General features: G+C 35.7%; 2 protein-coding genes across 4 annotated transcripts; one reads left to right on the plus strand and one right to left on the minus strand.

Moving 5' to 3' along the window:
- Positions 1-5,950: 5,950 nt before the first annotated feature.
- On the minus strand, positions 5,951-9,441 carry LOC107640279 (uncharacterized). Of its 3 annotated transcripts, none has more exons than XM_088489007.1 (3): positions 7,936-9,441; positions 6,832-7,823; positions 5,951-6,753 (listed from the first exon to the last, which is right to left on the minus strand). In XM_088489007.1, exons 2-3 carry the CDS (start codon positions 6,911-6,913, stop codon positions 6,215-6,217), a joined length of 621 nt encoding a protein of 206 aa, XP_088345133.1. In that variant the 5' UTR covers positions 6,914-7,823; positions 7,936-9,441; the 3' UTR covers positions 5,951-6,214. The 3 variants fall into 3 exon arrangements, with proteins under 3 accessions (XP_088345133.1, XP_088345131.1, XP_088345132.1); XM_088489005.1 differs by lacking the exon at positions 5,951-6,753 and having other exon boundaries at positions 6,926-7,823; positions 7,936-8,342; positions 9,153-9,441; XM_088489006.1 differs by lacking the exon at positions 5,951-6,753 and having other exon boundaries at positions 6,926-7,823.
- A 177-nt stretch (positions 9,442-9,618) lies between these two features.
- LOC107643164 (uncharacterized) lies at positions 9,619-13,184 on the plus strand. Its single transcript, XM_016346742.3, has 2 exons — positions 9,619-10,261; positions 12,536-13,184. The coding sequence occupies exons 1-2, from the start codon at positions 9,619-9,621 to the stop codon at positions 12,991-12,993; spliced, it is 1,101 nt and encodes a 366-aa protein (XP_016202228.1). The 3' UTR covers positions 12,994-13,184.
- Positions 13,185-14,468: the final 1,284 nt, after the last annotated feature.

A 14,468-nucleotide genomic window follows, 5' to 3' on the forward strand; every position in this document is an offset into this window, starting at 1 on the left:
TAAACGTCAAAGTGCTAGATAGCCGGACATTGGATGAAACGACATTGTTGAGGGAGGATGCCCTAAGCATGTGAAAATGATGTCGTTTCAACATCTTCTCCTCTTTGAATAAATTTTTTGCATTGGTTTCCCCCCCCCCCCCAATTATCAATGTTTCTCCACCTTCCTCCAGCACAACACCAAGGTGGAGGATCTGTCGGCTGTGGTGTTGTGCGGAGATCGATGCACTTCCTCAACGAAGCTATCCACCAGAGGTATGTTCTCGCAGCGACGCACATGGCGTACATCAACTCACTCAAGGGAATCGGCAACTCGACCGCTTTATTCAGCAAGATAGGAAATCCTCTTCTTCGTATCTGTATCCATACTCTTCTTCTTCTTTATATCAACCCTATTGTAGCCCTACGATTCGTATGGTGTTCTCCACCCTTAGCTTATGATGAATCTTATCTGCCACAACACCGCCCACCGCCTTCCTTCGCCAAGTCGCTGCCGCCACTACCTTCCCCTCCAAGAGCTTCCTCATGGGATCTTTTCAATTTTTTCGACGACGATGGCAATGAAAACTACTGTCCTCAGACGTAGTACACTCTCATCCATGACTTCGAAGAGCTTCAAGAGGAGGAGGAAATTCTCAATTTAGAAGATGAAAATTACCAGCACGAGGTTGTCAAGAAAGTCCACAGCAATCACAAGTTCGTCTCCTATTTCTGCATCTGCAGCTTGAGTAAGAGGTTATCAATAGGACTTTCCAATTCTCTAGCTGGATAAGTGTCTAGAAAGATTATGTGAGAGCATTGAATAATTAACTGATAAAATGTCTATTGTACGAACTAGAAGAAACACCTATAGTTCTCTTTTCCTCCGGTAGAATTGTTGTCCCCGCCAGGAAATTTTTGTTATATGTAACCGGTGGTCGAAGAAGAGAAGACAAGAATTTGAAAATTAGGGTTTTATAATGAAAGATGGACTAATTTATTTAGGTATTATTAAGCAATTCTGGATACCAATTTAAATCACATTCAATTTTTATATACATAAGCATACAATTGGAATGTCTACCTGGTACTTCAGGTTTTACATCATTGACGTTTAGATGACACTTCTCTAAAAGATTAGCAAAAATGCATGTTTTAGATTTTCAGGAATTTAATGGGTCATTTATTAAAGTGAAAGACTAAAATGGATAGTAATTTGAAATTCAAGGACCATTTTAAATATTTATTCTATAAGATAATAACAAAAATATTACAATGATAATAAAATAAAAAATAATGTTATAAAATTTATAAAAAATAATAAAAGAATAAAACTATCATTTAATACTATCAAAATTTTAAACAAAATAAAAATTTAGTATTAGAATCAAAATAATAATTTAAAAAAATATGACAATACTTTTAGAATTTTGCTATCCTAAGATATTAGTCAAGCATACCATAAAAAAATTATTTTAATATTTTTGATATATTTAATATATTAAAAACATAAAAATATTTATTTTTATAATAAATAATATTAAAATATTTCTTTTTATATTAGACTTAAGTGCTTAGGCAATACAGTATTTTTGTTGGATATGATCCATTTTGTGTGTAATTTAAATTTGTGAAAAACACAACAGGAGGGTAGAAATCGCCAACTCCATACATCAAACCTAAATGATGGAGGCTAATTGCAGCGGTTGAAAAAAAAAAAAAGTTCACCGTGAGAGATTGAATTCACCGTGAGAGATGGAAGCCCAACTTCAAGAGTATTTTAGGGCATTCAAAGTAAAATGGTAGGAGCGCTTGGGTGAGGGGCGAATTGTTGGGGAATGGACAAGTCCACTGCTGATCTGGCCTAAGGGGGACGCATGGATAGCTGGCTCAATCTATCTTCTTCACGGGTGAACTTGAGTAATGCACATTGTTCCAAAGTAAAGTCATTTTCATTTTGCTTCATTCAAAAAAAAATTAAAGAAAGGGAGGAGGGAAGGCATGCATGAATGGTGTTCTTAGTCCCAAGAGTTAAAATTTGAAACTTAAAAGAGTATAATAATAATGGTGGTTCGTGATCTCATTAGACCTGAAGAACACATGGTGCTATTTTTAGATCATCTTATATATATAAGTTAATTTATTTAATATTAATTTTAATTAGTATTAGTGTTGATTGTATTAGTTAGTATTATTTAGAGACTACTAATATGTTAAAGTTTGTTAGTACAGTTTAAAAATGTAGTGTAGTTAAGATATTAGTAAAGCAATTAGTACTATAATATTTACGTATATGTTTTGAAATAACTAAAAAATTGTTTGTAGTTAGTTAAAATGTTAGCATATGTAGAGTAGAGTGAAATATTTTTAAAATATTTAGGGTTAATATAAAATTGATGTGATTAGTTAAAATTTTAGATTTTGTGATATAGTTTTTTTGTAATATATTTAGGTATAATAGAAATAGAAATAATATTAAAAGTTAAGTTGTATTAGAATGAAAATATTAAAAGTTATTATTAATATTTTTAAAAAAAATAAGTTTACGAATTTTAGTGTGTGATTATATACTAGTAAATCATGAATGTTAGGTTGTATAGGTTCATTTAGTTTTCATCTTATGATTTGTTAGGAAATGATCTTTTTGTGAACAAAGAAATATATAATTTTTTGACAGTTGGACTTTGGAAACTTAGGTTTATTTTAAGGAAATTTTTTGATAAAAAATAAAATTGAATGAAAAAATAAATTTTCGGACTGCAAAAAAAAATGATAATTAAAATAGAAAAAAATTAGCAAAAGTTATTTAATAAGTTTAATTATATGAATAATTAAATTTGTTTAAGAATAGTCTTTTTACATATGAAGCTATTGTATTCAAATGTTAACAAAAATAAATCATTCAAAATATGAAGGAAAGAGTTATAATTTGCTTATTTTAAGTTGTATTTTTATTCCAAGTGTGAAAAAAATTAATGATATATGCTCTAAATTTAATTCTTATCATAATTTTTTATTTGGTTATCAGGGTTCAAGATTATTGGATCCCAGGCATATGAACGTGCCAGAACCATGTGATCCAATTGCTACTGAACTTTTGAATGAGATTGGATTTGGACACATATCTCGCATTGGAAGAATGTAAGGTCATTCGGCAATGTTGACAGTCTTGGTTGAAAGATGACATCCAAATACACACACTTTCCATCTTCTGACTGGTGAATGCATGATAACATTGGAGGATGTAGCAATGATTCTTGGCCTTCGGTCCGATGGCATGCCAGTTTCAGGGTTAATGATAAGCAGTCAAAGCCTCCTAATGGATGAGGGTATGGATCAGTTTGGAAGTGCACCCACAGGGAAAGATTGTCGGAAAAGTTTCATTAAGTTGATGTGGCTTAGGCGGTATAAAAATAGTATAGACTTGACTGATGTTTTTGCTATACAAAGGTATGTAAAAGCTCACATTATGATGCTGTTTGGTACGATCCTATTCTTTGATAAATCTGGCACCGGAGTCCATTGGAAATTTCTGCCATTGCTCCGTGAATTTCACCGGATAAGGGAATTTAGCTGGGGTTCGGCATGTCTTGCCCATCTGTATCGATCACTGTGTCGAGCATCACGTTTTGATTGTAAGGACATAGATGGTCCGGTGCTTCTCCTCCAAATATGGGCTTGGAAGCGGATGTCCTTTCTAGCTCCGGTTCCTCGGACTCCACGGTTTCCACTAGCTTGTCGGTATGTGTTACTTTGTATAATGTGGTGCATAGTGTCTTAAATTGATGCTTTTAATTTGACTCTTAAATCATTTCGCATAATGAGTTAGTTACTTGAGTAATGAAATTTGTTTTGACAGGTGGGTTGATTGGATACTTCTGTCGAATGATTATAGAATTTGGACAACACGATGGTTTAGGGAGTTATTAGATACAATGGATGATATTGTTAGGGTATAGATTCATATATTAATTTAGTTGTCATTTAATCTTTCTTTACAATGCTTAGCATCTGTTGAGCTAAAATTTATTTTTTGCCATGTTGTTGCAGTTTGTGTGGGATTTATACAACGAAGATAGGATTTCTCCCCACCTGGTGTCGGCCGATATTCGTCACGACGGATTATGTTGGAATGCAACGGTTTCTCTTATCTCATTTGAGTGTATGGAGTGGCATCCAACCAATAGGGTGACGAGATAGTTTGGTATGCAACAAGGCATTCCGAGAGCCCCAAGAGATCTTGGCGGTGCGCATAACAATGTGTTGACTGGACCTAAAAATTTAAATTGGATTGTAGCACACGATAAGTGGATATCAATATGGTAGGATCGCATTAATCGCCGACTTACTGATCTTAATGCGGTTGTTACTTTTGATGCGTTTGAGTCTTATATGAGTTGGTACAAATGTCAATTTTCAGATCACTTGCTATTGGCTACAGTCAATACTCCTGGTGTCCAACCAGTGCATACACCACCACAGTCACAAGTACATCCACAACAAGAAGTTCAACAGGGTCTTGAGGTATCCTCTTACAACCAAGATGGTGTTCAACGGTGGTTTATCCCTGAAGAGGATCAAGCCGCCCTGAACCAAATTTGGAGGTTTCTCGATGATACAGATCAATCACATTGGGGCAGTTATCCAAGTCAAAGTCAAATTCTCCAACCTCAATACGAAAGGCCATTTGAAGTGATGTCTGGCCGCATGTCTTTAGATTCGACACTTGACATCCCATCGATGTCTTGCCATTCCTGGGATCCATCTGGGGGTCGTTTCTCGTTTGACTCAGGTAGGAGTGGTCTCGGCCGAGGTGTTGAATTTGTTGGTCCCGTAGGTCCTAGTGGGAGCATACCTCGTTTTGATCTTAACACAGTTGCAGCAACAATTCAAGAGAAGGTCGAGGCAGAGGACGAGGAGCTGGAGGCAGATGCCTTTATACGCACCGTAGTGAATGCACCCCGTGATAGGATGGATGACAGTGATGACGAGGATGCTGATGATGATGACGACAACACTGATGAGGATGAGGATGATGATGATAATGATGGGGTTGTTGAGGATGCATGTACACATGCGACAGGTAGTTTAAATTGTGTTTACTTTAACTCCATACAACTAAATCTATTAGTAAAGCTTTTGTTGTGTTCTGGGTAGGATTTATCTTTAATTCACATTTAGGGAACTCTATATAGCTGTGATTATGGTTTTGTATTGTTGTATAGATGCTGGATGTGCTCAGGATAAGGGTTATGACTTACGGAATGATCCTCTGCGAAGAAGTCGCAACCGATATACCCCGGCAACAATCAAGAAGAATGTTGGCAGAAAGATTAAGAGTATGGCAAAGGCGGTGAAGAACAAGTTTAGCAAGTAGTATGAGTGCCTTTGTTGTGGTGGTTTTTTGTGGTTTGTTTCATGCAACACTTTGTTATTTTGTTTTATCATGTTTGAAGATATGGACTATATTGAACTTTGTTGTTATTGTAGTTTGTTTCTTCCAAGACTTTGTAGTTATTTTTATCGTGTTTAAAGACATGGATTATATTGGATTTCATTGTTGTAATGGTTTGTTTTGTTCAGGACTTTCTTATTTTTTTTATCGTGACTTTGTTATTTTTTTTATCGTCATTCATAGTAATAATTAGGCGTATGTGTATAAGTTTTCTACTATTAGCAAATGCTAGCTAGTATAAGTTTTCCTGTGCTACTTTTAATCTGTTAGATAATCCAAGAAACAAAAATGTTATCTATCGAAAAATTGTTACTATTTTTAGTTCATGTTATTTTTATTTTATAATAAGTTATTTTAGTTAAAATAATATTTTGTTCATTTAGATCTATTCAAATTCAATTCTGACTGATGTGCACTCTTAGTTAGATCTACGTAAAGCATTTACATGAAGCACTGAATTGGTGTGACTACATACATTATCACTTTAATCACTAACTACTTGGTCCATTGCCTCCTATATTGGATCCACCCCTATGAGGACATCTACTACAACTATGACCCTCCGCACCACATAGCCTGCACCGCCTAGGAGCACACATCTCGCGCATGTCCATTTCATTCAAGAATCGTGTGATTTTTGGACGCCCTTTGCACACTCGCCTGAGATTAGGATTAGGTATCATCCTTGGTCCTTCAACCACTGGCCATGTAGTTGGGTTTTCCAATGGCCTAAACCTAGCTCTATAGACCTTTCTGACCTCATCCATCCGGTAAACCTCATTCACATAAACTTGCCAATCAAGATGCTGGTTCGCACAATATTCAAACACATGGCGACATGGATTCGATCCACCTGAAAATCACCACAATCACATTGTCGGCGGCGTAGATCGATTGCATACTCCATACCGGATGGCATCCCATGGACCTCGAACACCTCATTCCGCCTGTCAAACATACTAACCTGAATGTTTCCGAATGCTCGCTGGTTTGTTTCAAGTCGAATCATAACAACTTCAGAAAAAACATGTCCAGCATTAATGCGTGCCTCGGCCTCGGCCCTCTTTCTGGTGAACAATTCATTGAGTCTGTAAAAAGTGGCTCTAACAAGTGTTGTCACTGGAGGATTGCGTGCCCCTTTCAAGACGCCATTGATACACTCAACTAGATTCGTGGTCATATGTCCCCATCTATGTCCACTATCAAATGCCAAAGCATACTGATGCCGAGGGGTTCTATCTAACCACCGAGTATAAACCTCGCCGCGGTCACATAGTCGTTGGTATCGCATATTAAATTCATGCACTGTGCTGGAATAGCCTATTTCAAAAAACGACCGTTAGGCATTTACACACAACGAAAAAGATTCGAAATTCTATAATGTTAAATTTTATTTACCTATGTTGACAATAAGCTTTTGCAAGTACGGTGCCTTGAACTTTCTCAAAAAGTTCACTGCTATGTGCTTAATACAATGCATATGAATAGCTCTCGGAGGATCCCATGCTCCATTGCTACGGGCTATGGCTGAAGTAATGGACTCATGACGATCAGAAATAAGACCCACACCATCGCGAATCACGACATGTCTTCTCAAATTAGAAAGAAAAAAGTATCATGCATCAGCAGTCTCCTCTTCAACAATGGCAAAGGCAATAGGCACAATATTTTTGTTGCCATCTTGTGATACTGCAACCATCAGAACTCCCTTGTATTTTCCATATAAGTGTGTGCCATCTACCTGCACAACTGGTTTGCAATGTTTGAATGCTCTAATACAAGGGTAAAAACTCCAGAACACATGCTGTAATACCCGGGTATCCTGATCCAACTCATCTCCTCGATAAACAGGAACATTTCGAACTGAACAGCTACTGATGGTTCTTTGTTACACATAGCTTTAAACCATATTGGCAGAGCTTCATATGAGGCCTCCCAACGACCAACAATCTTCTCCACTGCTTTTTGTTTTGCCAACCATGCTTTGCGATAGCTCACGGTGTAATTGAACTTTGCTTGCACATCTGCAATCACAGATCGCACTTTCAGAGATGGGTTAGCTTCAACTAATGGCTTTATCACTTCTGCGATTGTGTCTGAGTCCAGCTTGCAGTGGTCTTGAGAAATGGTAGATCTGGTGCAAGTGTGGCTACCGTTATAACGTCTTATTTCCCAACAATATTTCTTTCGGATCAAACTTACCCTGATAAGCCAATCACAATTGTTGCCATATTGTACACATTTGGCATAAAATATTGTTGGCTCAGACTCGTATACCTGATAGTCAACTCCTCTACAAATTGTATAGTCTTTGATGGTTGCAACCACAACTTCTCTGGAACTGAATTCCATCCCAATAACAAATTCACTGTCTACAACAATAGGTGGGTCTGCAACAATATCACAAAAAGTAATTATACAATATGATTTACCAACCTCGGTAGAATCATCATCTCATAGTACAGAAAACATATCTACTCTCTTAATATCATATTCACATACCAACAGTCACATACTCAGGAAACTCTGGTGCATTCAACGCTGCAAGGTCCAAAGCGCGCATAAAAGACGACTCCCCAAATGGATGTTGACTTGCTAGGACATTTGCCACTTCTTCTACATCTGGCTCATTAATGCAATGAACATCGTCTCCATCTACGTTTGGATCATCTATTTCATAGTTGCCTTCAAATTCATCTTCGCTTTCACTATTGTAGCCTTCCCAATCCATGTCTCTATCGGCTTCTTCAACACCATAAGTCAAGTGTTCGAACTCAACGTATAGCTCGATGAGAAAGTCTTTTGGTCGACTTTCGTGATATATTGAAAATATTTCTTGCATTGTTGCTTCATCAGTGACATACTTCATCTCGAATTGTATGAATCCTCCAAATACTATTAAAGGATATCTGTACACAACACTAGTCACTCTTTTCAATATCTGAAGATCTATCCTTTTCACAAATTATACCTTTTAGTTCTTCAAATAATATGGTGAAAGGAACAACAATATCAAATAGGGGTGTTCATGGATCGGATCGTATCCGCAGATCCGCGGTAAATATCCGCATCCGATCCGAAAATTGCGGATCCGATCCGCACCCTTTAAGGATCAGATCGCGGATATCTGCGTATCCGATCCGCGGATCCGCACAATAATAACTATATATATATATATTTACTTGTTTGTATGTTTTAGTTAGTAATTATTATTCATATATTGTATTATTTTATTTTTGTTATTTAGGAAAAGTTTGATTAAAAACATTTTAGGAATAAATATGTTTAAAAGTGTGAAAGAAATATTTTGATTGAATTTTTTACATAGAAATATGATTAAAAAGAGAAGGTTCAATTATGCAGATATATCCGATATCCGATCCGACATTAAAAAATGCGGATATCATATGCGATCCGATCTGATGGGAATTGTGCGGATCGGATCGAATTTTCAGCCATATCCGATCCGATCCGATCCGCGTACACCCCTAATATCAAATGGCTTCTCACACATAAATTTTACACCCTCAGATGTCTGAAATAAAATTTGGCCATTATAATACACTCTTAAACGAATTCTATCACCCATTTTTTTCCAATATTTTTTTAAAAAAATTAGATACAATAACAACAAATTTACCTGAATGAAAAAAAAATAGACATAGAGTGAGAAGAAGAACAACAAAACGAAGAAGATAAATGTGAAACCTGGCTGAGACCTTATTTGTAGTTGATGCAATTCATTTTTTTTTATTTTTTGGACAAATCGCCCCTTCATACATCAAGTCGCCCCCACCATATCTCAAGTCGCCACTACCATTTTGTTCTATTAAAAAAAACCTCCCTACACCTGTGCAGTAATCGCCCCTCCCATTTTTTCTAGTTTTTTTTTGTCGGTTTCCGTTCCTCCACAAATCGCTGGCAGCGATTTAAGCCTATGTCTAATATTCAAATAAAACACGAATTCACATCAAAACCGGGGGGAATAACACCAAAGGCACTCCAAATGTTAATAAATAAAAATGAGCCCCATTAAAACACTAGAGTGAAGTTCAATGTTCCTCTTCAACTAACTCGTGTTCACTTCATCTCACCATCCTACCTCAACTACCGTCACTAAACCCCACTTCCTTTGTTTTCCTCTTTCTTCCAAATCTCAGCAACTTCTACCACCTCTTCTATGTCATGGACCTGCAGCCCGAAACCGCCACGAGCTCCTCTCCCACCTTCGCTTCCATCGGCCGCAGGAGCTTGAAGGACATGTCCATTTCCGAGCTCATTTCAGTTCTGCGCGCCGATTTTGACACCGTTGAAGAGGTTTTGTTGGCCAGAGATGCCAAACACAAAGCTGAGATCAGTCCACTTTATGAACAGATCGAATTAGAGAGGCTAACGAGGCTTCGACTGGAATCGGAGCTGAAGACGAAGCAGGAGGGGCAGCGTTGTCACAAGTGTGAGAGAACACAAGAGGGTTACGAAATGTTGCTGAAGGAAGTGAAGAAGAGCGGGTTGAATGATTATAAGAACAATGCTATTATTGAAGAATTAAGGAACAAGAATCGAGAGTTGGAGATTCAAAATAGCAAAGCAACTGATGAATTGGCTACGATTAGGATCAGATGCAGTGAATTGGAGAATGCAAGGAATGCGAGTTTGGCTTCCATTGAGAAGCTTAGGGTTGAGAATTGCAAATTGAGAAAGGAATTGAATAAAAGGGTTAATGTTTTAGTCAAAGATGAACAAGACAAGGAATTCAATGAAATGGATGTTTGCGGTTCTACCTCTTTGCAAAGAATTAAAGACATTGGCAAAGGCCAATCTTCATCAGGTATGGAAAAATTCTACTTGCTTGTAACTAACTAGATGGATAAGTTTCTTGCTTGGGCCGGAGAGTGTGGTTGACTAGAACTCTAGAAGGCTGATACGAACCTGTATGATGGTAACTAGGGAGAAATTAGATATTTCGGTATTATCCGAGGAGTACTACACATACAAGTTATTTGGTTTACAAGTCATACAAGTTGGGAGAAAAGCCTATGCCTTTCACATGTTGACCCGCACTAGGTTCACTTATTCGAACTATTTATTTTTTTTAGCTTAAATGGTGCTTTTATGGTAACCATAAAGTGCTGACATGAGCGCCTTTGATACCCTCCATTAACAATATTTGCTTCTTTTTACCGATAGGAATCCGTTTAATATAAATAGGGCAAGGCTCCAATCTTTGCCACCCAAATTGAGTTCTCCAAGAGAAGCTACCCTTCCAGGGTAACTTGAAGAGAAATTGTGGTGGTGTGGTGGGCTCGGGTTTCTACTGTGATAGAACATAACCAACTAGCTTGGTGGTGTAACATTTCTGCTTGAGGTAAGGTGAAATGCTTACATGGTTGTCCCTCCTGTTTTTTTATTGTTATTATTAGTAGTAAGGAAGAGAGACTTAACATGAGGAATGAATATGGCTAGCCAAATGAATAAATAGATCGATCCAGGACTTGCATCATTAAATGCACCATTATTTACTAAGGATATGTTTGAATGTCTTTTCTTTTGGGTCTTTTGCTGTTATTGATTGGTTGATCCCAGTGTATATGATTTCCTGTTCTATTAAGTGAGCTGAAGTAGCTTGTAACTTCTCACACTGTTATAACTTAATCAGAAAATAGCTTGTAACCGGTAACTATTTGTTGTAACTTCAACTGAATAAATACTCATTTTCTTCTTTTTCTTTCGAGACATCCTTTTTCAAATGATTGATGGTGGATTCCAAAGAATAATTGGAAATTATAATAAATTGCAGTTTGCATTAGAGAAGTATTTGCTAGTGCAATCTCTTCTTCTCTCTTTTTGGGCTAACAGAAGACTGACCAATTTTGAGTAGAACATATTTACATTAGAGTTATGCTATATAAACAGCTCGACAACCGGCAACCTTCTAATACATGTATGTGTGAACCACTAAAAATATTGTATTACACATACATGTTACCTGATAAAGCAAGCTACCAAATGCATCATCAGTAAGCTGGCTGCAGATTCAGTTAGGATATTTGTTAGTTAGTTAGTTATGAGCAAGTGTTAGTTGGTTAAAGTTATGTCAAGTAGTGTAACTTAACATGTATATAAGGTAGAAAGCTAGATAGGGATGTTTAGAATGTGTAATTCTATTCTGCATAATGATATTCAGATTACTCTCAGTCAAATGCTCTCATCCATCTTTTGCATCTTCTTCTCTGCTTCATCATAAGCTTTCTTTCTCTCCAAGAAAACTCTCTCTTCTCAACTTTTACACATGTATTAAAGAGTTCTTAGTTGTCAGAGTTGTTTGTTTTTTTTTTAATTTAAAAAATAAAAAATAAAAAATAAAAATAGAATATTTCCAAGAATACGAAAATCTGGGAGCCATTGCTCAAATGCACAATAGGCTTCATTTTGCTGGAGGATGCTGCGCTATCATATTTCACCTCATTTCGCATAATGGTGGCCCATAATGAAGCTTATTGGCTGACAAACTTTCATTACGTGATACCAGCCACCCTATCACGGAATAGAGCCTGTTGGGCATTTACGCAAAAACTCCCAGAGTTGCATATGCCTGGAAATATTATATTTTTTATTTATTTAAATAAAAAACAGTAGTCTTTAGATATACTTTGTGTCTGCATTATCTTGTGTTCATTAGTCGGATGATGTATTCTTAGTAGTTGTTAAATAGTGTTTTTGACTTTCAAAAAATGGATGTGTAAATTAAGTGGTTTTAATTTGTTTTAGGAAATAATTATTTCTTTTAAAAAACCCCTTAAAATGATGTCATTAATTGAATTATGAGTGTTATGGTGTTACAATGTTAAGGTTCTATTTTTATTTAAGTGTTGTAATTTTTGGACTTGATTTGGTAACAAAGGATAGGTTAGTGTACAAGCATCCTGTGTATTTAGATAGAGTTTGGCAAACAGTCACATCCAAATGGTTGATGCAACATAAGTAGGCTGATTACACAGTTTAAAACAGTGACCTTGAGGATTGACAACCTTTAACTGTTGTCCAAACGTTGTCCTTCACCTAATTTGGTTACAACGTTTTGATAAATTGTTTGCTTATGTAGGTGGACTGTTCTTTAAAGTGTTGGATATGGATTCATGCAACAATGTGTCAGGGGATGCTGCATTTGAAGCTGTTGCTGAGGTTTACTCAGAGAGAGATGACGATGGACATCTAGAACCAGTTCCTAGAATGGAGTTTGATTCCTTAGAAGCTGTTCAGACATTTTACAAGAGGTATGCCAGGCTAATTGGTTTTGGTTGGAAGATCAGGACCTCGAAAAAAGGGTTTGATGGGAGACCAAATTATGTGGTACTTGCATGCACTCGTGGGGATCGCCGTGTATCTAGTATTTCGACAACTCTTCCGACCCAATTCACAAAATGTTCTGCAAAGATCAATGTGAAGAAAGGAAAAGATGGAAAGTGGATGATTAGAAAGGTAGATCTTGATCACAACCACGACTTAAGCCCGTTAAATTTCAAATACTCAGGAAACACGACTATTAGCACACTCATTTAGGATTAATGCGCATTTAAATGCTTTATTTTTCCTTTTCTTAAGCCCATGTAAAAAGCTTTTACTACACGTTAACTAACAAAACTCCACCGTTTGAGTTTTTATGTATAATGTTGGACTTGATTGGAACCTTTGCCCCATCCCATCTTCATGTTTCTTATAAATAAAATTCATTCGTCAAGTATTTATTTATTTATTTTATCTACCACCTTGATATCATGATATGTGATCAGCACTCGAAGATGTGGTAAGAGATTCTCGTTTAACTATAAAAAGAAACTATCAACTAACTGTTACAAATCCAGTAGATAGCAAAATGTAAGTCCTGGCTTGATATTAAAACTAAAAATAAATAAATCAATTTAATAAAAAATTAACGAGTAGTAATAATGTACTTTCTTAAATTATCCAATTAGTTAATTATGAAACTAAAACTAAATTTTCTAACATAAATAAAATTATCAATGTATTTTTTCATCTTCAAAAATCATTTGATATAAAAAAGAGTATTATTCGTTTGACATAAGTCCTCCATACAATGTCCATCGTAGAACTGTTCCTATCCACTCACGCATTCATTAACACGATCTCCATCAACATTAAAACCCAGCTGATAAGTCACATCTTATGGATAATGGTTATCTCCTAATAGGACAGGTGAAAAGTGTGAGACTCTAGATGACATCTCTCGATCAATGCGGAGACCAATATTCAATTATGGAATGGTCCCACTCAATCATGTAAGCCAGGTGCTCAAAACCAGCACGTTTGAGGTATGTCTTGATAGGCTTGTTAGGCCTCACCAGTAAATTTCGTCGCGTCCATAAGATCCTATTAAGCTAAAAAAAACTTATGTAAAATTTATGCTCAAAATAATACAAATTTTATATTCATTAAAGACATAACTTAAATGTTATACCAGTTGAAAAAATTTGACAATATATTCTCTTGGTCTAACTTATAAAGAGTGTCCTCATAGCCTAATAATTTCTGTTCCATCGAATAACTAAAATAAAATACTTAAAAATTAATATCAATAGTTTTCACCTAAATTTAAAAAAAAATAATCAAAGTAACCTAATCTAAATAATTAACCCAAAATAAATATAACCAACAAACGGGACACGACTATTATAACATATTTAACGTAAACTAAAAATAAAAAATAAAACAATTATAATATAATCTAAATTAAACAACATTATCTCATGTAATACACTTTAGAACTATTATCTATTTTATTATTATCTAATTAATTATCTTTATATTAATACTTAACTCTAATTTTTACAAAATATCTATTCTAAATATTTAAATAAAATAACATTATAAAAAAAATTTAAAAACAAAAGAATAGTTTAAAAAACTTATTTAAAATTTGATGTCTGTTGAGATAAGATTGCTGAGATGAGATCAGAGGAGAGCAGAGGAGGAAAATAAATTTTAAGAGTAAATTTTTATATTCGAGTAAGTGAAAT

The sequence above is a fragment of the Arachis ipaensis genome, chromosome B5 (genome assembly GCF_059453495.1).
Source record: "Arachis ipaensis isolate K30076 ecotype BB chromosome B5, ASM5945349v1, whole genome shotgun sequence".
In the NCBI taxonomy this organism is placed as follows: Eukaryota; Viridiplantae; Streptophyta; class Magnoliopsida; order Fabales; family Fabaceae; genus Arachis; species Arachis ipaensis.